This window comes from Symphalangus syndactylus, chromosome 3, assembly GCF_028878055.3.
Source record: "Symphalangus syndactylus isolate Jambi chromosome 3, NHGRI_mSymSyn1-v2.1_pri, whole genome shotgun sequence".
Lineage (NCBI taxonomy): Eukaryota > Metazoa > Chordata > Mammalia > Primates > Hylobatidae > Symphalangus > Symphalangus syndactylus.
In genome coordinates, this window is record NC_072425.2 from 108,479,819 (window position 1) to 108,505,493 (window position 25,675).

The following is a 25,675-nucleotide window of genomic DNA, read 5'->3' on the forward strand; positions in this document are numbered from 1 at the left end:
ATTTGTTAATTTCTGTGACTGGCATTTTTTTTTTCTAGTTTGTTTGTTATTTCCCGTTCATTTCTTAAAATATAATTGTGTTTGCCAACAATCCATTATCATCTTTTGTTTTGTAATGGTAGTATTAATACATATTAAATTATCATCTCTTTCTTTTTTCAGATATGAAAGCTTTCAAAATCCAAAGAGGAGAAAAAATCAAAGTGGAACAATGTTTCGACCTGGACAGAAAGTAACTTTAGCATAAAATATACTTCTTTTTGGTTTGGTTCTGTTAAGTTTTTTGATGGCCTGTCCATACGTTGTAACAGGAAAAAAATGGTGTCTATAAATTTCTTCTTAATTTAACAAATTTGGTTAATTTATAAAATCACAGATGATTGGTAAATGCTATAATTATGTAATGAGCAGGATTGAGATTAATACTGTAGCATAAATTGGGACATTTATAACAGATTACATATTTTATTTCCTAAAATCTAAATTCAGTCTTTAATGAAATGGTATTAGCCAAATGGTGGAACTAATTTATTTCTTTTGAGGAAAAGATAATAAAGAATGTAATTAAATTTAAATTTCTTGGAATTCCCAGTTGTATATTCATCACCTTTGTAGCATTTGACAAATTTTATGCTTAGCAGCTTCTTCACTGTTTTGAAATAAAATATCCTATAACCTACTGATACAATTATCTGTTCTTTCTTTGTATATCAAAAATGTGAAATTTACACATAATTCAAATACATTTAGTTATCCGCTCAACCAGAAATGAAATCACATCCCCCTACTATGCTACGTCCAGCTCCAAGCCCAAGATATTTAAATGACATCCATTCCTCTCCTAGTTCCAGTTATGATTTTATCTTGATATTCTCTCATATATAAACTAAATTATAAAGTTAGTTAGCCACCATCAATACAATCTGTGTATCTAATATGTATATAGTAATGGGGTAATAACTATATAGTAATGGGGTAAGTGAACAGCAAAAAGGAGAACATTAATTAAAATATACAAATAAGCCTGGGCAACATAGTGAGACCCCATCTCTTAAAAAAAAAATAATAGCCATGCATGATGGTATGCCTCTAGTCCCAGCTACTTGGGAGGCTGAGGTAGGAGGATCACTTGATCCCAGGAGGTTCAAGGTTCTAAACCAGCAAAGCTCAGAATCCCAGGGGATAGAAACAAAGACTTTGTGGATCACTAGTATAAAACTGAGATGCATCACCCTGTACTGCACTTTGTTTCTCAGTTATTTGATGTAATCACTGAGCTGACATACCTGCCCGCTTTTCCCCATAAAGTGAGTTTCATGATCAGAAGCAATGTCTATGGGATAGCATAACAATGTAAAAACCATTTAGTAAGTTCATGAAAGGTGGTGGTGGTAAAAGTTTGGAGAACATACAAAACAAATACAATTCCAAGGTGTGTCCCCTCCAGGAAGGACAAATTGCTGCCTGCTCTGTGATAGAAGAGGATCAGATGTAATCATCAGCCTGCCCTCAGACTTGGGCTGGTCTCTCCTGGGTGTGGACTTGCCTGGTTGGTCACTGCTGCTGACAGGCTGTCAATATAGCTGGGTTGTCATGTCAGCTGTGGTGAGGGGGAAGTCCACATTGTGGAGGCCACATCCCTGCAATCTTGGCCAATTTGACCATGAATCTTAAGCACTGGGGTGGCTGGAAAAGACGGCTGATTGACATCCATACAGAGGTCATCTTGACCATTTGATTAGTATAAGCACTGAAGGCTTTTAACTGAGCATTCACACAGGACACAAATATTCTGATTCTTTGGGCCCATTCCAAGAACTCTGGGCATACTTTTCCTCCAGACCTCATACCCAGTTGTGTTCTTTCCAAATTTCTGGTCATCTGGTTACGTTATTAGCCACTATCTGTGAATCAGCATAGATTTTTATATCAGACATCTCTACCTCCTGACAGAATGGAGGAGATATGTTACTTAACAATTCTGTTCCCTTGGAAGACTTCCTATCTCCACTGTTTGTAAGGGCTACTCCCTCAATGTAGCAGTAATGCTTTCACTCTGATGGGTAAGTCACAGTGGAATTCTGGGTCTCCAAGAATTAGTGTTAGTGCACACACAGTGTCTGATAATCCCCCGAGTGTGTGGTGCCCTTGGATCCTGTGAGGAAGGCTTGGAGAAAAGAAGATTCATGGCAAGAACTTGTGATGTAAAAAAAAAAAAAAAAGAACTTGTGATGTGATGGCAGGGCCTTTTCTCTGGCTCTTCATTCTTAGTCTGACCTAGGTGTGAGAATTAGGTCAGGGGCCATGACTATATTGTGGTGACTCAAACCAGGCCTTTGTTTACTAACTGGGAGATTTTTAAATTGTAAGAATCAAGTAGGATCTTTGCCCATGTATTTTGGTCTTAAGAACACAAACGATATGGCTCCAATGACTGGAGGAACACCAGGGTCCTTGGTCTCATGCTGATTTAGATAAAACGACTGTCAGGCCTCTGAGCCCATGCTAAGCCATCCTCCCCTGTGACCTGCACATATACATCCAGATGGCCTGAAGTAACTGAAGAATCACAAAAGAAGTGAAAATGGTCTGTTCCTGCCTTAACTGATGACATTCCACCATTGTGATTTGTTCCTGCCCCACCTTAACTCAGCGATTAACCTTGTGAAATTCCTTCTCCTGGCTCAAAACCTCCCCCACTGAGCACCTTGTGACCCCTGCCCCTGCCCCTAAGAGAAAAACCCCCTTTGATTATAATTTTCCACTACCCACCTAAATCCTATAAAACGGCCCCACCCCTATCTCCCTTCGCTGACTCCTTTTTCGGACTCAGCCCACCAGCACCCAGGTGAAATAAACAGCCTTGTTGCTCAGACAAACCGTTTGGTGGACTCTTCACACGGATGCTCGTGACATTTGGTGCCGAAACCCAGGACAGGAAGATTCCTTCAGGAGACCAGTCCCCTGTCCTTGCCCTCACTCTGTGAAGACATCCACCTACAACCTTGGGTCCTCAGACCAACCAACCCAAGGAACATCTCACCAATTTCAAATCAGGTAAGCAGTCTTTTCACTCTCTTCTCCAGCCTCTCTTGCTACCCTTCAAACTCCCTCTCTCGCTACCCTTCAAACTCCCTCTCTCACTACCCTTCAATCTCCCTGTCCTTCCAATTCCAGTTCTTTTTTGTCTCTAGTAGAGACAAAGGAGACACATTTTATCCATGGACCCAAAACTCCAGCGCCACTCACGGACTCAGGAAGACAGTCTTCCCTTGGTGTTTAATCACTGCAGGGATGCCTGCCTGATTATTCACCCACACTCCATTGGTGTCTGATCATGGCGGGGACGCCTGCCTTGGTCACTCACCCACATTCCCTTGGTGGTAAGTCAACCGCAAAAGCAAGGGACGCCTGCTTTGGCTGCTCACCCACATTGCAGCCCAGGGCTGCTCACCCACCCCCTTCTCTGTGTCTCTACCTTTCTCTTTAAACTTAACTCCTTCACCATGGTCAACCTTCCGCCCTCCATTCCCCCTTCTTCTCCCTTAGCCTATGTTCTTAAAAACCTAAAACCTCTTCAACTCACACCTGACCTAAAACCTAAATGCCTTATTTTCTTCTGCAACACCACTTGGCCCCAATACAAACTTGATAATGGCTTTAAATGGCCAGAATATGGCACTTTCAATTTCTCCATCCTACAAGATCTAGATAATTTTTGTCGAAAAATGGAAAAATGGTTGGAGATGCCTGATGTCCAGACATTCTTTTACACATTGGTCCCTCCCTAGTCTCTGCTCCCAATGCGACTCATCCGAAATCTTTCTTCTTTCTCTCCTGTCTGTTCCTTCAGTCTCCACCCCAAGCTCTGAGTCCTTTGAATCCTCCTTTGCTACAGACCCATCTGACCTCTCCCCTCCTCCCCAGGCTGCTCCTCGCCAGGCCGAGCAAAGTCCCAATTCTTCCTCAGGCTCTGCTCCCCGCCCCCCCTTATCACCTCCTCTCCTCACACTTGGTCCGGCTTACAGTTTCGTTCTGTGACTAGCCCTCCCCTACCTGCCCAACAATTTCCTCTTAAAGAGGTGGCTGGAGCTAAAGGCATAGTCAAGGTTAATGCTCCTTTTTCTTTATCTGACCTCTCCCAAATCAGTTAGCGTTTAGGCTCTTTTTCATCAACTATAAAAACCCAGCCAGTTCATGGCCCGTCTGGCAACAACTCTTAGAGGCTTTACAGCCCTAGACCTTGAAGGGTCAGAAGCCCATCTTATTCTCAACATGCATTTTATTACCCAACCCGCTCCCAACATTAAATAAAGCTCCAAAAGTTAAATTCTGGCCCTCAAACCCCACAACAGGACTTAACCTCACTTCAAGGTGTACAATAATAGAGTAGAGGCAGCCAAGTAGCAACGTATTTGAGTTGCAATTCCTTGCCTCCACTGTGAGAGAAACCCCAGCCACGTCTCTAGCAAACAAGAACTTCAAAATGCCTGAACCGCAGCGGCCAGGCATTCCTCCAGGACCACCTCCCCCAGGATCTTGCTTCAAGTGACGGATGGGCCAAGGAATGCCTGCAGCCCAGGATTCCTCCTAAGCCATATCCCATTTGTGCAGGACCCCACTGGAAATCGGACTGTCCAACTCGCCCGGCAGCCACTGCCAGAGCCCCTGGAAGTCTGGCCCAAGGCTCTCTGACTGACTCCTTCCCAGATATTGGCTTAGCGGCTGAAGACTGATACTGCCCGATCGCCTCAGAAGCCCCCTGGACCATCACAGATGCTGAGCTTCGGGTAACTCTCACAGTAGAGGATAAGTCCATCCCCTGTTTAATCGATACACGGGCTACCCACTCCACATCACCTTCTTTTCAAGGGCCTGTTTCCCTTGCCCCCATAACTGTTGTGGGTATTGACAGCCAAGCTTTCAAAATCCCTTAAAACTCCCCCACTCTGGTGCCAACTTGGACAACATTCTTTTATGCACTCTTTTTTAGTTATCCCCACCTGCCCAGTTCCCTTAGTAGGCCAAGACATTTTAACCAAATTATCTGCTTCCCTGACTATTCCTCGGCTACAGCCACATCTCATTGCTGCCCTTCTTCCCAACCCAAAGCCTCCATCGTATCTTCCTCTCGTATCCCCCCACCTTAACCCACAAGTATGGGACACCTCTACTCCCTCCCTGGCAACCGATCACACACCCATTACTATCCCATTAAAACCTAATCACCCTTACCCTGCTCAATGCCAGTATCCCATCCCACAACAGGCTTTAAAGGGATTGAAGACTGTTATCACTCGCCTGCTACAGCATGGGCTTCTAAAACCTATAAACTCTCCATACAATTCCCCCATTTTACCTGTCTAAAAACCAGACAAGTCTTACAGGTTAGTTCAGGATCTGTGCCTTATCAACCAAATTGTTTTGCCTATCCACCCTGTAGTGCCGAACTCATAAACTCTTTTGTCCTCAATGCCTTCCTCCACAACTCACTATTCCGTTCTTGATCTTAAAGATGCTTTTTTCACTATTCCCCTGCGTCCCTCATCCCAGCCTCTCTTTGCTTTTACCTGGACTGACCCTGACACCCATCAGACCCAGCAGCTTACCTGGGCTGTACTGCTGCAAGGCTTCAGAACAGCCCTCATTACTTCAGCCAAGTTCTTTCTCATGATTTACTTTCTTTCCACCCCTCTGCTTCTCACCTTATTCAATATATTGATGACCTTCTACTTTGTAGCCCCTCCTTTAAATCTTCTCAACAAGACACCCTCGTGCTCCTTCAACATTTGTTCTCCAAAGGATATTGGGTATCCCCCTCCAAAGCTCAAATTTCTACTCCATCCGTTACCTACCTCAGCATAATTCTTCATGAAAACACACGTGCCCTCCCTGTCGATTGTGTCTCCGACTGATCTCTCAACCCCAACCCCTTCTACAAAACAACAACTCCTTTCCTTCCTAGGCATGGTTGGATACTTTCGCCTTTAGATACCTGGTTTTGCCATCCTAACAAAACCATTATATAAACTCACCAAAGGAAACCTAGCTGACCTCATAGATTCTAAATCCTTTCCCCACTCCTCTTTCCATTCCTTGAAGACAGCTTTAGAGACTCCTCCCAGACTAGCTCTCCCTGACTCATCCCAACTCTTTTCATTACACACAGCCGAAGTCCAGGGCTGTGCAGTTGGAATTCTTACACAAGGACCGGGACCATGACCTGTAGCCTTTTTGTCCAAACAACTTAATCTTACTGTTTTAGGCTGGCCATCATGTCTCCATGCGGTGGCTTCCGCTGCCCTAATACTTTTAGAGGCCCTCAAAATCACAACTGTACTCAACTCACTCTCTACAGCTCTCATAACTTCCAAAATCTATTTTCTTCCTCACACCTGATGCATACACTTTCTGCTCCCCAGCTCCTTCAGTTGTACTCACTCTTTGTTGAGTCTCCCACAATTAACATTCATCCTGGCCCGGACTTCAATCTGGCCTCCCACATTATTCCAGATACCACACCTGACCCCCATGATTGTATCTCTCTGATCTACCTGACATTCACCCCATTTCCCCGTATTTCCTTCTTTCCTGTTCCTCATGTTGATTACATTTGGTTTATTGATGGCAGTTCCACCAGGCCTAATCGCCACACACCAGCAAAGGTAGGCTATGCTATAGAATCTTCCACATCTATCACTGAGGCTACCGCTCTGCCCCCCTCCACTACCTCTCAGCAAGCCGAACTGATTGCCTTAACTCGGGCCTTCACTCTTGCAAAGGGACTACATGTCAATATTTATACTGACTTTAAATATGCCTTCCATATCCCTGCACCACCATGCTGTTATATGGGCTGAAAGAGGTTTCCTCACTACGCAAGGATCCTCCATCATTAATGCCTCTTTAATAAAAACTCTTCTCCTGAATGGTATTGCCTAGGTTTTCTTGTAGGATTTTAAAGGTTTTAGGTCTAACATTTAAGTCTTTAATCCATCTTGAATTAATTTTTGTATAAGGTGTAAGGAAGGGATCCAGTTTCAGCTTTCTGCATATGGCTAGCCAGTTTTCCCAGCACCATTTATTAAATAGGGAATCCTTCCCCATTTCTTGTTTTTGTCAGGTTTGTCAAAGATCAGATAGTTGTATACCATTCAGGACATAGGCATGGGCAAGGACTTCATGTCTAAAACACCAAAAGCAATGGCAACAAAAGCCAAAATTGACAAATGGGATCTAATTAAACTAAAGAGCTTCTGCACAGCAAAAGAAACTACCATCAGAGTGAACAGGCAACCTACAGAATGGGAGAAAATTTTTGCAACCTACTCATCTGACAAGGGGCTAATATCCAGAATCTACAATGAACTCAAACAAATTTGCAAGAAAAAAACAAACAACCCCATCAAAAAGTGGGCAAAGGACATGAACAGACACTTTTCAAAAGAAGACATTTATGCAGCCAAAAAACACATGAAGAAATGCTCATCATCACTGGCCATCAGAGAAATGCAAATCAAAACCACAATGAGATACCATCTCACACCAGTTAGAATGGCCATCATTAAAAAATCAGGAAACAACAGGTGCTGGAGAGGATGTGGAGAAATAGGAACACTTTTACACTGTTGGTGGGACTGTAAACTAGTTCAACCATTGTGGAAGTCAGTGTGGCGATTCCTCAGGGATCTCGAACTAGAAATACCATTTGACCCAGCCATCCCATTACTGGGTATAGACCCAAAGGACTATAAATCATGTTGCTATAAAGACACATGCACACGTATGTTTATTGCGGCACTATTCACAATAGCAAAGAATTGGAACCAACCCAAATGTCCAACAACGATAGACTGGATTAAGAAAATGTGGCACATATACACCATGGAATACTATGCAGCCATAAAAAATGATGAGTTCATGTCCTTTGTAGGGACATGGATGAAACTGGAAAACATCATTCTCAGTAAACTATCGCAAGGACAAAAAACCAAACACCACATGTTCTCACTCATAGGTGGGAATTGAACAATGAGAACTCATGGACACAGGAAGGGGAACATCACACTCCGGGGACTGTTGTGGGGTGTGGGGAGGGGGGAGGGACAGCATTAGGAGATATACCTAATGCTAAATGACGAGTTAATGGGTGCAGGAAATCAACATGGCACATGGATACATATGTAACAAACCTGCACATTGTGCACATGTACCCTAAAACCTAAAGTATAATAATAAATAAAAAATAATAAAAAATAAATAAATAAAAACTCTTCTCAAGGCCGCTTTACTTCCAAAGGAAGCTGGAGTCATTCACTGCAAGGGCCATCAAAAGGCGTCAGATCCCATTGCTCTAGGCAATGTTTATGCTGATAAGGTAGCTAAAGAAGCAGCTAGCGTTCCAACTTCTGTCCCTCACAGCCAGTTTTTCTCCTTCCCATCGGTCACTCCTACCTACTCCCCCACTGAAACTTCCACCTATCAATCTCTTCTCACACAAGGCAAATGGTTCTTCAACCAAGGAAAGTATCTCCTTCCAGCCTCACAGGCCCATTCTATTCTGTCATCATTTCATAACCTCTTCTATGTAGGTTACAAGCCACTAGCCCACCTCTTAGAACCTCTCATTTCCTTCCATCATGGAAACATATCCTCAAGGAAATCACTTCTCAGTGTTCCATCTGCTATTCTACTACCCCTCAGGGATTGTTCAGACCCCCTCCCTTCTCTGCACATCAAGCTCCGGGATTTGCCCCTGCCCAGGACTGGCAAATTGACTTTACTCACATGCCCTGAGTCAGGAAACTAAAATACCTCTTGGTCTGGGTAGACACTTTCACTGGAAGGGTAGAGGCCTTTCCCACAGGGTCTGAGAAGGCCACCGCGGTCATTTCTTCCCTTCTGTCAGACATAATTCCTTGGGTTGGCTTTCCCACCTTTATACAGTCCGATAACGGACCAGCCTTTATTAGTCAAATCACCCAAGCAGTTTTTCAGGCTCTTGGTATTCAGTGGAACCTTCATACCCCTCACCATCCTCAATCTTCAGGAAAGGTAGAATGGACTAACGGTCTTTTAAAAACACATCCCCACCAAACTCAGCCTCCAACTTAAAAAGGAGGATAGAGCCCAAAAACTCGCCAACCAAGCAAGTAATTATGCTGAACCCCCTTGGGCACTCTCTAATTGGATGTCCTAGGTCCTCCCAATTCTTAGTCCTTTAATACCTGTTTTACTCCTTCTCTTATTCGGACCTCGTGTCTTCCGTTTAGTTTTTCAATTCATACAAAACCGCATTCAGGCCATCACCAATCATTCTATACGACAAATGCTCCTTCTAACAACCCCACAGTATCATCCGTTACCACAAAATCTTCCTTCAGCTTAATCTCTCCCACTCTAGGTTCCCACACCGCCCATAATCCCTCTCGAAGTAGCCCTGAGAAACATAGCCCATTATCTCTCCATACCACCCCCAAAATTTTTGCTGCCCCAACACTTCAACACTATTTTATGTTATTTTTCTTATTAATATAAGAAGACAGGAATGTCAGGCCTCTGAGCCCATGCTAAGCCATCATATCCCCTGTGACCTGCACATATACATCCAGATGGCCTGAAGTAACTGAAGAATCACAAAAGTGAAAATGGCCTTTTCCTGCCTTAACTGATGACATTCCACCACTGTGATTTGTTCCTGCCCCACCTTAACTGAGCAATTAACCTTGTGAAATTCCTTCTCCTGGCTCAAAACCTCCCCCAGTGAGCACTTTGTGACCCCTGCCCCTCCACTACCCACCCAAATCCTATAAAACGGCCCCATCCCATCTCCCTTCGCTGACTCCTTTTTCGGACTCAGCCCGCCTGCACCCAGGTGAAATAAACAGCCTTGTTGCTCACACAAAGCCTGTTTGGTGGACTCTCTTCACACAGATGCAGGTGACAACGACACGGACACACTTGGAGTGGTTTTAAGGAGCAGAGAGTTTAATACACAAAAAAGAAGGAAGAGGCTCCCCTGTACAGACACAGAGGGAGGGGGCTCCAAGCCAAGAGAAGGAAACCCCATGTGCAGTGGAAAAGTGGTTGATTATATTGGGAGGCTGGAGGAGGCAGTGTCTGATTTGCATAGGGCCCAGGGGACTGGGTTGACCAGGTGTGTCATTCATGTACCCCGCAAAAAACCTGGCCCTCCCACCTCAGTCCTTTAATATGCAAATGTGGGTTGCCATGATGTTCTGAAAACACAAGAATTACCTGGAGGGGGCCATGACACTTGGTACATGTGCTGACAAGGAGAAGAGGGTGGGAATCGCCATGGTGGCCATGTCGGGTGGACCTAGTTTTTAATAGCCTGCATTTGCATATCAAAGTTTGCTGGCCTGGCTCTTTAAGCTGCCTTCTCTGTTAGAAAAGAAATGATTTGGAATGGGGGAGGGTTGCTTCTTATTACAAGAAAATTTCCAAGAACCTTTACCCTTTCTAGCTGCCAAAAAATTATTTCTTAATAACTTCTGTATTACCATAATCAGGCAGCACCAAAGATCCCTGAAGGTCAGACCACTGCAATTAACATGCTGGCTTTACTGCCGATTATGGTCGCTACATCCACCTGGCCTCTCACATTGCAACTGCCTGACCTCTGCCACCCCACGAGCCACTTATCCCCACTATAATCAGCCCATTTCGATTGCAACATCTCCCACTTATTCCCGACGTTGTGGTATATCCTATAGATGAATTCATTCAACATCCATTCCAACACAATCTCTCTTGCCTTCCTATACTCTCTGGAGAGTGAATTACTGAGTCACATGATATTCATTGCAGTCATTTGTGGCTATGTGACATAGTTCTGGACAGTGAACATAGACAGAAGTCCCTAGGGTGGGCTTCCTTTCTGGGATGAGGGCACAACGCCTGGAGATACAGCAATTATCTTGCAACTGAGAGACAGGACTAGCTGGATTTCCTAGGCCTACTAAGAATCCCTAAGCCTAGCTGGGAAGGTGACCACATCCACCTTTAAACACAGGGCTTGCAACTTAGCTCACACCCAACCAATCAGAGAGCTCACTAAAATGCTAATTAGGCAAAAACAGGAGGTAAAGAAATGGCCAATCATCTATTGCCTGAAAGCACAGCAAGAGGAACAACAATCGGGAAATAAACCCAGGCATTCGAGCCAGCAACAGCAGCCCTTCCCTTTGTATGGGAGCTCTGTTTTCACGCTATTTCACTCTATTAAATCTTGGAACTGCACTCTTCTGGTCCATGTTTGTTACGGCTTGAGCTGAGCTTTTGCTCGCCGTCCGTCCACCACTGCTGTTTGCCGCCACCGCAGACCCGCCGCTGACTCCCATCCCTCCGGATCCGGCAGGGTGTCCGCCGTGCTCCTGATCCAGCGAGGCGCCCACTGCCGCTCCCGATCAAGCTAAAGGCTTGCCATTGTTCCTGCACAGCTAAGTGCCCAGGTTCGTCCTAATTGAGCTGAACACTAGTCACTGGGTTCCATGGTTCTCTTCCATGACCCACAGCTTCTAAGAGAGCTATAACACTCACTGCATGGCCCAAGATTCCATTCCTTGGAATCCGTGAGGCCAAGAACCCCAGGTCAGAGAACACGAGGCTTGCCACAATCTTGGAAGCGGCCTGCTACCATCTTGGAAGTGGCTCGCCACCATCTTGGGAGCTCTGTGAGCAAGAACCCCCCGGTAACATTTTGGCAACCACGAACGGACATCCAAAGCGGTGAGTAATATTGGACCACTTTCGCTTGCTATTCTGTCCTATCCTTCCTTAGAATTGGAGGAAAATACCAGGCACTTGTCGGCCAGTTAAAAACGATTACCATGACTCAGGTTGAGGCTATCTGGGGAAGGGCTTTCTAACAACCCCCAACCCTTCTGGGTTGGGGACTTGGTTTGCCTCGAGCCAGCTTCCACTTTCAGTTTTCTTGGGGAAGCCAAGGGCCGACTAGAGGCAGAAAGCTGTCGTCCTGAACGCCCGGCAGTAGCCAGTTGAGATCATGGCGCAGCCAGAAGTCTCTCCTCAACAGTCGCCCATGCGTGCGCCCCTACCTTTCCTGCCGACCCACACCTCCTGGGTCCCAACCACGACTTTCTTCAAAGTGTAGCCTCAAAATTCTCCTTACCTCTGAATATACCTCCTCTAATCCTGCCTCCTACGTACTAATGGTTCAGACTTTCATTTTCTCTAGCAAGTTGTATCTCCAAAGGGACCTAAGGAAGCTCTACCCTGCGTCCTTAGGCACCTAGGCTATAACCCAGGGAGTCCTATCCCTGATGTCCTTCCCAATTTAGGCATACAGCTCTCAACATGGGCAGTTATGTAGGACCCATTCCCCACCACCCTTGCCACGGCCCCAAGTTTGTAAATGGCTAAGGGAAAAGAGAGAGACAGAGGAGAGAGAGAGAAATGGAGGAGAAAGAGAGAGAGACAGAGAGGAGAGAGAGAGAGAGAGACAAAGAGGAGAGAGTCAAAGAGAAAAAGAAAGAGAAAGAAATAGTAAAAAACAGTGTGCCCTATTCCTTTAAAAGCCAGGGTAAATTTAAAACCTGTACTTGATAATTGAAGGTCTTCTCCGTGACCCTATAGCACTCCAATCCACTTTGTGGTCAGTGTAAATAAGAGCGTAGGCCGAAAGCACTGAGGCCATTGACAACTCGTAGTTTTCTATAAAAAAGCCTTAACCCACTAACCCGCAGATGGGCCAAATGCATTCAGTCGGTAGCAGCAACTGCTTTGCTAAATGTAGAAGAGTAACTTTTAGAGGAAACCTCATTGTGAGCACACCTCACCTGTTCAGAATTATTCTAATCAAAAAAGCAAAATGGTAGCTTACTAACTCAAAAATCTTAAAGTATGGGGCTATTCTGTCAGAAACAGGTAATGTAACTCCAACCACTGATAATTCCCTTAACCCAGCAGATTTCCTAACAGGGGATTTAAATCTTAATTACCATACAAAGGTCCGACCAGACCTCGGAGGAACTCCCTTCAGGACAGGACGATAGATGTTTTCTCCCAGGTGACTGAGGAAAAACTGCAATGGACATTTGGTAATTGATATGGAGACTTGTGGAAGCAGAGTTAGAAAAATTGCCTAATAACTGGTCTCCTCAAACGTGTGAACTGTTTGCACTCAGCCAAGCCTTGAAGTACTTACAGAATCAAAAGACTATCTCAATCCTGATTCAAAAGGTTCGCTACACCCTCTCTGTAACGAATTTGCATAAGAACTGTTGTTTATGGGAATGCATCTTGATGTGGCAGCTGGGTTGTTATAAAATACTCAGGAACCCAGCCCAGCTCTAGGACTCACCCCTGAGCGCAAAGGCAATGTTGGGCACGCTGGTAAAGGACCACTAGAATCCAGCAGTGCAGACCCCTTTCTTTGTGGTCAAGAAAGGCGGGAAAAGGGGTGCAGGACTGCTACATCGGTAAACATAATTAATCTGATAAACAGAGGTCCATGGGTGGTTACGCACCCTGGAAAGGAACTCACCCCTGAGCGCAAAGGCAATGTTGGGCACGCTGGTAACGGACCACTAGGATCCAGCAGCCTGGACCCCTTTCTTTGTGGTCAAAAGAGGCGGGAAAACAGGTGCAGGACTGCTACATCAGTGAGCGTAACTAATCCGATAAGCAGAGGTCCATGGGTGGTTACGCACTCTGCAAAGGAATAAGCATTAGGACCATAGAGGACACTCTAGGACTAAAGCTCATCGCAAAATGACTGGGGTGCTAGCATCCCTATGTTCTTTTTTCAGATGGGAAACGTTCCCCGCAAGACAAATACGCCCCTAAGTTGTATTCTGGAGAACTGGAACCAATTTGACCCTCAGACGCTAAGAAAGAAATGACTTATATTCTTTTGCAGTACCGCCTGGCCATGATATCCTCTTCAAGGGGGAGAAACCTGGCCTCCTGAGGGAAGTATAAATTATAACACCATCTTACAGCTAGACCTCTTTTGTAGAAAAGAAGGCAAATGGAGTGAAGTGCCATATGTACAAACTTTCTTTTCATTAAGAGACAACTCGCAATTATGTAAAAAGTGTGATTTATGCCCTATAGGAAGCCCTCAGAGTCTACCTCCCTATCCCAGCATCCCCGACTCCTTCCCCAACTAATAAGGACTCCCCTTCAACCCAAATGGTCCAAAAGGAGATAGACAAAAGCGTAAACAATGAACCAAAGAGTGCCAATATTCCCTGATTATGACCCCTCCAAGCAGTGGGAGGAGGAGAATTCAGCACAGCCAGAGTGCATGTGCCTTTTTCTCTCAGACTTAAAGCAAATTAAAACAGACCTAGGTAAATTCTCAGATAACCCTGATGGCTATATTGATGTTTTACAAGGGTTAGGACAATTCTTTAATCTGACATGGAGAGATATAATGTTACTGCTAAATCAGACACTAATCCCAAATGAGAGAGGTGCTGACATAACTGCAGCCCAAGAGTTTGGCGATCTCTGGTATCTCAGTCAGGTCAATGATAGGATGACAACAGAGGAAAGAGAATGATTCCCCACAGGTCAACAGGCAGTTCCCAGTGTAGACCCTCATTGGGACACAGAATCAGAACATGGAGATTGATGCTGCAGACATTTGCTAACTTGCATGCTAGAAGGACTAAGGAAAACTAGGAAGAAGCCTATGAATTATTCAGTGATGTCCACTATAACACAGGGAAGGGAAGAAAATCCTACTGCCTTTCTGGAGAGACTAAGGGAGGCATTGAGGAAGCATGCCTCTCTGTCACCTGACTCTAGTGAAGGCCAACTAATCTTAAAGGATAAGTTTATCACTCAGTCAGCTGCAGACATTAGAAAAAAAACTTCAAAAGTCCGCCTTAGGCCCAGAGCAAAACTTAGAAACCCTACTGAACTTGGCAACCTCGGTTTTTTATAATAGAGATCAGGAGGAGCAGGCGGAACAGGACAAATGGGATAAAAAAAAGGCCACTGCTTTAGTCATGGCCCTCAGGCAAGCGGACTTTGGAGGCTCTGGAAAAGGGAAAAGCTGGGCAAATTGAATGCCTAATAGGGCTTGCTTCCAGTGCGGTCTACAAGGACACTTTAAAAAATATTGTCCAAGTAGAAGTAAGCCGCCCCCTCGTCCATGCCCCTTACGTCAAGGGAATCACTGGAAGGCCCACTGCCCCAGGGGACAAAAGTCCTCTGAGTCAGAAGCCACTAACCAGATGATCCAGCAGCAGGACTGAGGGTGCCTGGGGCAAGCGCCAGCCCATGCTATCACCCTCATAGAGCCCTGGGTATGCTTGACCATTGAGGGCAAGGAGGTTGTCTCCTGGACACTGGCGCAGCCTTCTTAGTCTTACTCTTCTGTCCCGGACAACTGTCCTCCAGATCTGTCACTATCTGAGGGGGTCCTAAGACGGGCAGTCACTAGATACTTCTCCCAGCCACTAAGTTGTGACTGGGGAGCTTTATTCTTTTCACATGCTTTTCTAATTATGCCTGAAAGCCCCACTACATTGTTAGGGAGAGACATTCTAGCAAAAGCAGGGGCCATTATACACCTGAACATAAGAGGAGGAACACCCGTTTGTTGTCCCCTGCTTGAGGAAGGAATTAATCCTGAAGTCTGGGCAACAGAAGGAGAATATGGACGAGCAAACAATGCTCATCCTGTTCAAGTTAAACTAAAGGATTCCGCCTCCTTTCCCTACCAAAGGCAGTACCCCCTTAGACCCAAGGCCCAACAAAGACTTCAAAAGATTGTTAAGGACCTAAAAGCCCAAGGTCTAGTAAAACCATGCAATAGCCCCTGTAGTACTCCAATTTTAGGAGTACAGAAACCCAACGGACAGTGGAGGTTAGTGCAAGATCTCAGGATTATCAATGAGGCTGTTGTTCTTCTATACCCAGCTGTACCTAGCCCTTATACTCTGCTTTCCCAAATACCAGAGGAAGCAGAGTGGTTTACAGTCCTGGACCTTCAGGATGCCTTTTTCTGCATCCCTGTATATCTGGACTCTCAATTCTTGTTTGCCTTTGAAGATCCTTCAAACCCAACATCTCAACTCACCTCGACTATTTTACCCCTAGGGTTCAGGGATAGACCCCATCTATTTGGCCAGGCATTAGCCCAAGACTTGAGCCAATTCTCATGCCTGGACACTCTTGTCCTTTGGTAGGTGGATGATTTACTTTTAGCCACCCATTCAGAAACCTTGTGCCATCATGCCACCCAAGCACTCTTCAATTTCCTCGCTACCTGTGGCTACAAGGTTTCCAAACCAAAGGCTCAGCTCTGCTCACAGCAGCTTACTTAGGGCTAAAATTACCCAAAGGCACCAGGGCCCTCAGTGAGGAACATATCCAGCCTATACTGGTTTATCCTCATCCCAAAACCCTAAAGCAACTAACAGGGTTCCTTGGCATAATAGGTTTCTGCCGAATATGGATTCCCAGGTACGGCAAAATAGCCAGACCATTAAATACACTAATTAAGGAAACTCAGAAAGCCAATACCCATTTAGTAAGATGGACAACTGAAGTAGAAGTGGCTTTCCAGGCCCTAACCCAAGCCCCAGTGTTAAGTTTGCCAACGGGGCAAGACTTTTCTTCATATGTCACAGAAAAAACAGGAATAGCTCTAGCAGTCCTTACACAGATCTGAGGGACGAGCTTGCAACCTGTGGCATACCTGACTAAGGAAATTGATATAGTGGCAAAGGGTTGGCCTCATTGTTTATGGGTAGTGGCGGCAGTAGCAGTCTTAGTATCTGAAGCAGTTAAAATTATACAGGGAAGAGATCTTACTGTGTGGACATCTCATGATGTGAATGGCACACTCACTGCTAAAGGAGACTTGTGGCTGTCAGACAACTGTTTACTTAAATATCAGGCTCTATTACTTGAAGGGCCAGTGCTGCGACTGCGCACTTGTGCAACTCTTAACCCAGCCACATTTCTCCCAGACAATGAAGAAAAGATAGAATATAACTGTCAACAAGTAATTTCTCAAAACTATGCCACTTGAGGGGACCTTTTAGAGGTTCCGTTGACTGATCCCGACCTCAACTTGTATACTGATGGAAGTTCCTTTGCAGAAAAAGGACTTTGAAAAGTGGGGTATGCAGTGGTCAGTGATAATGGAATACTTGAAAGTAATCCCCTCACTCCAGGAACTAGTGCTCAGCTGGCAGAACTAATAGCCCTCACTCGGGCACTAGAATTAGGAGAAGGAAAAAAGGTAAATATATATACAGACTCTAAATATGCTTACCTAGTCCTCCATGCCCATGCAGCAATATGGAAAGAAAGGGAATTCCTAACTTCTGAGGGAACACCTATCAAACATCAGGAAGCCATTAGGAAATTATTATTGGCTGTACAGAAACCTAAAGAGGTGGCAGTCTTACACTGCTGGGGTCATCAGAAAGGAAAGGGAAATAGAAGAGAACTGCCAAGCGGATATTGAAGCCAAAAGAGCTGCAAGGCAGGACCCTACATTAGAAATGCTTATAAAACGACCCCTAGTATAGGGTAATCCCCTCTGGGAAACCAAGCCCCAGTACTCAGCAGGAGAAACAGAATGGGGAACCTCACGAGGACATAGTTTTCTCCCCTCAGGATGGCTAGCCACTGAAGAAGGGAAAATACTTTTGCCTGCAGCTAACCAATGGAAATTACTTAAAACCCTTCACCAAACCTTTCACTTAGGCATTGATAGCACCCATCAGATGGCCAAATCATTATTTACTGGATCAGGCCTTTTCAAAACTATCAAGCAGATAGTCAGGGCCTGTGAAGTGTGCCAAAGAAATAATCCCCTGCCTTATCGCCAAGCTCCTTCAGGAGAACAAAGAACAGGCCATTACCCAGGAGAAGACTGGCAAATGATTTTACCCACATGCCCAAATCTCAAGGATTTCAGTATCTACTAGTCTGGGTAGATACTTTCATTGGTTGGGCAGAGCCCTTCCCCTGTAGGACAGAAAAGGCCCAAGAGGTAATAAAGGCACCAGTTCATGAAATAATTCCCAGATTTGGACTTCCCCAAGGCTTACAGAATGAGAATAGCCCTGCTTTCAAGGCTATAGTAACCCAGGGAGTATCCCAGGCGTTAGGTATACAATATCACTTACACTGCGCCTGGAGGCCACAGTCCTCAGGGAAGGTTGAGAAAATGAATGAAACACTCAAAGGACATCTAAAAGCGAACCCAGGAAACCCACCTCACATGGCCTGCTCTGTTGCCTATAGCCTTATAAAGAATCCGCAACTTTCCCGCAGTACTTAGCCCATACGAAATGCTGTATGGACGGCCCTTCCTAACCAATGACCTTGTGCTTGACCAAGACGGCCAACTTAGTTGCAGACATCACCTCCTTAGCCAAATATCAACAAGTTCTTAAAACATTACAAGGAGCCTGTCCCCGAGAAGAGGGAAAAGAACTATTCCACCCTTGTGACATGGTATTAGTCAAGTCCCTTCCCTCTAATTCCCCATCCCTAGATACATCCTGGGAAGGACCCTACTCAGTCATTTTATCTACCCCAACCGCGGTTAAAGTGGCTGGAGTGGAGTCTTGGATACATCACACTCGAGTCAAACCCTGGATACCGCCAAAGGAACCCGAAAATCCAGGAGACAACGCTAGCTATTCCTGTGAACCTCTAGAGGATTTGTGCCTGCTCTTCAAACGACAACCAGGAGGAAAGTAACTAAAATCATAAATCCCCATGGCCCTCCCTTATCATATTTTTCTCTTTACTGTTCTCTTACCCTCTTTCACTCTCACTGCACCACCTCCATGCCGCTGTATGACCAGTAGCTCCCCTTACCAAGAGTTTCTATGGAGAATGCAGCATCCTGGAAATATTGATGCCCCATCGTATAGGAGTTTTTCTAAGGGAACCCCCACCTTCACTGCCCACACCCATATGCCCCGCAACTGCTATAACTCTGCCACTCTTTGCATGCATGCAAATACTCAGTATTGGACAGGAAAAATGATTAATCCTAGTTGTCCTGGAGGACTTGGAGTCACTGTCTGTTGGACTTACTTCACCCATACTGGTATGTCTGATGGGGGTGGAGTTCAAAATCAGGCAAGAGAAAAACATGTAAAAGAAGTAATCTCCCAACTGACCCAGGTACATAGCACCTCTAGCCCCTACAAAGGACTAGATCTCTCAAAACTACATGAAACCCTCCATACCCATACTCGCCTGGTAAGCCTATTTAATACCACACTCACTGGGCTCCATGAGGTCTCGGCCCAAAACCCTACTAACTGTTGGATGTGCCTCCCCCTGGACTTCAGGCCATATGTTTCAATCCCTGTACCTGAACAATGGAACAACTTCAGCACAGAAATAAATACCACTTCCGTTTTAGTAGGACCTCTTGTTTCCAATCTGGAAATAACCCATACCTCAAACCTCACCTGTGTAAAATTTAGCAATACTACAGACACAACCAACTCCCAATGCATCAGGTGGGTAACTCCTCCCACACGAATATTCTGCCTACCCTCAGGAATATTTTTTGTCTGTGGTACCTCAGCCTATCGTTGTTTGAATGGCTCTTCAGAATCTATGTGCTTCCTCTCATTCTTAGTGCCCCCTATGACCATCTACACTGAACAAGATTTATACAATTATGTCGTATCTAAGCCCCGCAACAAAAGAGTACCCATTCTTCCTTTTGTTATGGGAGCAGGAGTGCTAGGTGCACTAGGTACTGGCATTGGCGGTATCACAACCTCTACTCAGTTCTACTACAAACTATCTCGAGAACTAAATGGTGACATGGAACGGGTCGCCGACTCCCTGGTCACCTTGCAAGATCAACTTAACTCCCTAGCAGCAGTAGTCCTTCAAAATCGAAGAGCTTTAGACTTGCTAACCGCCGAAAGAGGGGGAACCTGTTTATTTTTAGGGGAAGAATGCTGTTATTACGTTAATCAATCCGGAATCGTCACTGAGAAAGTTAAAGAAATTCGAGATCGAATACAACGTAGAGCAGAGGAGCTTCGAAACACTGGACCCTGGGGCCTCCTCAGCCAATGGATGCCCTGGATTCTCCCCTTCTTAGGACCTCTAGCCGCTATAATATTGCTGCTCCTCTTTGGACCCTGTATCTTTAACCTCCTTGTTAACTTTGTCTCTTCCAGAATTGAAGCTATAAAACTACAAATGGAGCCCAAGATGGAGTCCAAGACTAAGACCTACCGCAGATCCCTGGACTGGCCTGTTAGCCCACGATCTGATGTTAACGACATCAAAGGCATCCCTCCTGAGGAAATCTCAACTGCACAACCTCTACTACGCCCCAATTCAGCAGGAAGCAGTTAGAGCGGTCGTCGGCCAACCTCCCCAACAGCACTTAGGTTTTCCTGTTGAGAGGGGGGACTGAGAGACAGGACTAGCTGGATTTCCTAGGCCTACTAAGAATCCCTAAGTCTAGCTGGGAAGGTGACCACGTCCACCTTTAAACACGGGGCTTGCAACTTAGCTCACATCTGACCAATCAGAGAGCTCACTAAAATGCTAATTAGGCAAAAACAGGAGGTAAATAAATAGCCAATCATCTATTGCCTGAGAGCACAGCAGGAGGGACAACGAACAGGATATAAACCCAGGCATTTGAGCCGGCAACGGCAACCCCCTTTGGGTCCCCTCTCTTTGTATGGGAGCTCTGTTTTCACGCTATTTCACTCTATTAAATCTTGCAACTGCACTCTTCTGGTCCATGTTTGTTACGGCTCGAGCTGAGCTCTTGCTCACCGTCCACCACTGCTGTTTGCCGCCACTGCAGACCCGCCACTGACTCCCATCCCTCTGGATCCTGCAGGGTGTCCGCTGTGCTCCTGATCCAGCAAGGCGCCCATTGCCCCTCCCGATCGGGCTAAAGGCTTGCCATTGTTCCTGCGTGGCTGCATGGCTAAGTGCCCCGGTTCATCCTAATTGAGCTGAACACTAGTCACTGGGTTCCACAGTTCTCTTCTGTGACCCACAGCTTCTAATAGAGCTATAACACTCACCGCATGGCCCAAGGTTCCATTCCTTGAATCCACGAGGCCAAGAACCCCAGGTCAGAGAACACGAGGCTTGCCACCATTTGGGAAGCGGCTCACCACCATCTTGGGAGCTCTGTGAGCAAAGACCCCCAAGTAACACAACCATGAGGGTGAAAATGCATGAGCCACTAATGGTAGAGCAAGAAAACAGAAGGGCCCTGGTTCCTTGAAGGCATCAGTGAGCTGAAATGCCTGCCCTGGATGTCCTACTCCTAGGCGTTTTTCTGCCTGAAGCAGATTAAACCCCTTGGTCACTTCTCTAAGTAGGGCTCCTATTACAGCCCAAATCAATCCCCACCCCAGATGACACCATCCTATTGATACCTCTCAAAGTCTGCCTGTACTTAAACTTCCAGCTTCCCCAAAACCCCACAAAAGATCAGCAGTCTGCTCTGCTAAGTGAGCCCGGGCCTGACTGGCATAGCTCTCCCTTACAATAGTAAGCAATTAATTCAGCTTTGCGACTTGATCAGTCCAAAGTGGCTGCCAGTTTGAAAATCTCAGACAGGTACCATATGTACTAAGAGAAGCCCTGACATGAGTGCCTAAGCCAAAAGTTGGCCCACATCCTTCCTCTTCCAAATTTAGGATGCGCACTGTAAGGATAAATATGAATTTAAAATAATAAGTTTAATTCCACCTGTTGAAAAATGAGGCAAGAAATTTTCCTCCCCTCCCTTTATGTCAGGTTATTACTTGAGAAAACCTGTATGTACTTTCTCAGTCTCTTTGAAATATATATATATATATATATACATACATATATATATACACACACATATATATACACACACATATATATATACACATATATATACACACACACACATATATATATATATATATATATATATATATATATATATATACACAAATTTTTTTTTTTTTTTTGAGACGGAGTTTTGTTCGTGTTTCCAGGCTGGAGTGCAATGGTGCAATCTCGGCTCACTGCAACCTCTGCCTCCGGGTTCAAGTGATTCTCCTGCCTCAGCCCCCGCAGTAGCTAGGATTACAGGCATGTGTCACCATGCCCGGCTAATTTTTTGTATTTTTAGTAGAGACTGGTTTTGCCATGTTGGCCAGGCTTGTTTTGAACTCCTGACCTCAGGTGATCCACCTGCCTTGGCCTCCCAAAGTGCTGGGATTATAGGCATGAGCCATCATGCCCAGCCTGAAATATATATACAGATATATATATTTAAAAACTGAATCAGTCTTTTGTCAGCTTTATGACCTAGGAATGTCTTTCTCAAGGACCTGGGAAATGTAAACATCACCAGATAGCATACCTATCTTCCAGTTTCTGTGGGAGGGTAACAGCCTAATCTTAATGAGTGCCTTGCACCAAGCTATAAAAGTAACTCCTGTTTCCACACTCCCCCAACCCCGAAAAGTTGATATCTTAGGTAACAAGTGGTCACATCAATTATCAGGTAAAGTTACGATGAACTGTGTGACCAATGGTGCTGTCAAGTTCTCTTAGTTGAGGACTATTTATCTCGAAAACATATATGTAATGGGCTGTACCTGCTTGGCTGTATAAAATGGTGAAATTTCCTTCTGTCTTTGTGATCTCTTAGCAAAGTGCCTGTGATGTGCATCACATTCTCATTTAATGTTTATTCAATAATAAAGCTTTTCTTTCTCTACTGCCTTCATGGAGAGGATTTCTGGGTTGAGAGACTTTGTTTTTTAAATTATATTTCCCCAACAGCACCTTCACCCTTTATTCTAAAATTGCTGGCTGGGTGTGGTGGCTCATGCCTGTAATCACAACCCTTTGGGAGGCCAAGGTGGGAGGACTACTTGAGGCCAGGAGTTTGAGAACTAGCCTAAGCAATATAGTGAGACCCCATCTCTTAAAAAAAAAAAATAGCTGGGCATGGTAGTGCACAACTGTGGTCCCAGCTACTCAGGAGGCTAAGGTAGGAGGATCACTTGAGCCTGGGAAGTGGAGGCTGCAGTGAGCAGTGATCACAACAGTGCACTCCATCCCGGGTGACAGTGCAAGAACCTGTTTCAAAAAAAATAAAAATAAAATTGCTGTCTTTTTCACTCACACCTTCACTATTCATCGGGAGAAGTGTGTAAGGTATAACAGTCTTTTTGTAATAAACCTCCCCACTTCCACCCATCTTCTGCTAACCAGAAGTAGAGATGATGTTATGAGAAGTTGAGGTTAAGATTGTAGCTTTTTTTTTCTTTTTTCTTTTTTTTGAGACCGAGTCTCACTCTGTCGGCCCAGGCTGGAGTACAATGGCGCGATCTTGGCTCACTGCAACCTCCACTGCCCAGGTTCAAGCGATTCTCCTGCCTCAGCCTCCTGAGTAGCTGGGATTACAGGGACGTGCCACCATGCCGGGCTAATTTTTGTATTTTTAGTAGAGACGAGGTTTCACCATGTTGACCAGGCTGGTCTTGAACTCCAGGCCTCAGGTGATCCACCTGCCTCGGCCTCCCAAAGTGCTGGGATTACAGGCATGAGCCACCATGCCTGGCAGATTGTAGCTTTTTTGTTTATAGTTTGGTAATTACTTCATGCCGGTCTGTCATGTTTAATAAACAACACAGGTTAGTGATTGCTTTTTTTTTTTCTTTTTTTGAGATAGAGTTTCCCTCTTGTCACCCAGGCTAGAGTGCAATGGCGTGATCTTGGCTCACTGCAACCTCCGCCTCCCAGGTTCAAGTGATTCTCCTGCCTCAGCCTCTGGAGTAGCTGGGATTACAGGCACCCGCCACCACAGCCGGCTAATTTTTGTATTAGTAGAGATGGGGTTTCACCATGTTGGCCAGGCTGGTCTCAAACTCCTGACCTCAGGTAATCCACCCGCCTTGGCCTCCCAAAGTGCCAGGATTACAGGCGTGAGCCACCGCACCCAGCCAATTGCCTCTTCTTCAACAGAAAAGAAAGAAAATGAAACTATGTAAGTTCAGCTATGTGCAGGGATGCTTTAGAAGTAACATTTAGATTTTTAATTTGTATTAGATTCTTTGGACCTAGTACTGTATTTCTCACAGTAGCATTTACCTAATTTCTTTCGGATCCTACGTATGGCAGTTCAGCAGTGACATTTCCATGGTATTTTCTTAACTTCTTTAGGCCTCATTTTTCCTATCTGTAGAATGAGGGAGTTAGATTAGATGGTCTCTAAATCTGTATGTCTACGAAGAATATGAATCTTTGAAAAATTGTTTTCTTTATCTGGATTACAAGCCACTATCAATCTATGAGAATCTCACTGGAGTTGAAGAAATGAGCTTTATTCACAAAATCAAATTTTATTTGCCTAGAAATGTTCAGCTTACAAAACCTGACATTAACTCTTTGGAAGCTCCTCTATTGCATTATTCTGATGCTCAGGGCATCAACATGCTGGGACACTCCCTTGCCTAACCTCTGTGCCCAGGGGCCCTGCCTGAGGATGCTGGCAGGATTCTCTAGCTTGCTCTGAAAAACAATGCCTTTGCTGCAGCCACTCTTCTGGTTGTCCTTTTATGGCCTGTCCTCATTTCAGTGATTCCCCTGTAAGCTGAAGCATGCAGCAGTTAGACCAGTTTTTCCATTCTTCTTAATTCCTAAGGCCCTTTCCTAGATTTTCATAATGCAAGACACAAGGACAGATAATTATTATTTCTAGGCTTCGGATATTTGTGCAGAGGACCAGAGTTGAGAAAGGGAGCCTTGACTGTGGAAGGCCTGAATGTGTTCTAAGTTTGGACATGACCTCAGAGTGAGCACTGACGCTGGCCCACAGGCCAGAAACCCACAAAAACATGGCTGCCCATCTTGCCCACCTGCCTCACAGTTTGTCCCATAAAAGCATTAAATTAGGAGACAGAAATCAACTGGGTGCAGAGTTTTGTTACTGCATTGCACGTCTCCAGAGTTCTCAAATCCGTATTTTCAATTATCTAATGGATATTCAAGTCCAGGAGATGGCTCACAGTCCTCACATTACAAAACAGAACAAACACCTCACAACACCTGCAAATCTCCACCTAGCCTTGTTTACTAACTGGGAGATTTTTAAATTATAAGAATCAAGTAGGATCTTTGCCCATGTATTTTTTAAGACTTTTTCACCTACCACAAAGTTGTACTCAACGTCTTCCTTAATTCATCCTTCTCACTCAGTCTCTATTTAAAACTGGTTATTAAATTCTGTTGACTTTATCTCCTATATATCTATCTTTTAAAGATTATGGTAAAATATGCACAACAAAACTTACAATTTTAACCTTTTTTTTGAGACGAAGTCTTGCTCTGTCACCCAGGCTGGAGTGCAGTGGCGCAATCTCAACTCACTGCAACCTCTGCCTCCTGGGTTCAAGCAATTCCTAGGCTTCATCCTTCCAACAGCTGGGACTACAGGCACCCGCCACCACGCTGGACTAATTTTTGTATTTTTAATAGAGATGGGGTTTCGCCATGTTGGCCAGGCTGGTCCTTAACTCCTGACCTCAACTGATCTCTGATCTGCCTGCCTTGGCCTCCCAAAGTGCTGGGATTACAGGCGTGAGCCACCGCACCCAGGCATCAACTTTTTTTTTTTTTTTTTTTTTTGAGACGGAATCTGGCTCTGTTGCCCAGG

The 25,675-nt window shown here is 45.0% G+C and overlaps 3 protein-coding genes across 13 annotated transcripts in view; 2 read left to right on the forward strand and 1 right to left on the reverse strand.

The window, feature by feature from the left end:
* Positions 1-683, forward strand: part of PEX1 (peroxisomal biogenesis factor 1) — a 42,369-nt gene extending 41,686 nt beyond the window's left edge. For all 6 annotated transcript variants that reach the window (XM_055272699.2, XM_055272701.2, XM_063636340.1 and 3 more), the window contains one exon: positions 163-683. In XM_055272699.2, coding sequence (XP_055128674.1) covers positions 163-247 — 85 coding nt within the window. In that variant the 3' untranslated portion in view covers positions 248-683. The remainder of the gene's footprint in view (positions 1-162) is intronic.
* The window catches only part of GATAD1 (GATA zinc finger domain containing 1), a 57,521-nt gene that overhangs the window by 5,281 nt on the left and 26,565 nt on the right, over positions 1-25,675 (reverse strand). The window lies entirely within an intron of this gene.
* On the forward strand, positions 17,670-20,766 carry ERVW-1 (endogenous retrovirus group W member 1, envelope). Its single transcript, XM_055272706.2, has one exon. The coding sequence runs from the start codon at positions 18,742-18,744 to the stop codon at positions 20,356-20,358; it is 1,617 nt and encodes a 538-aa protein (XP_055128681.1). The 5' UTR covers positions 17,670-18,741; the 3' UTR covers positions 20,359-20,766.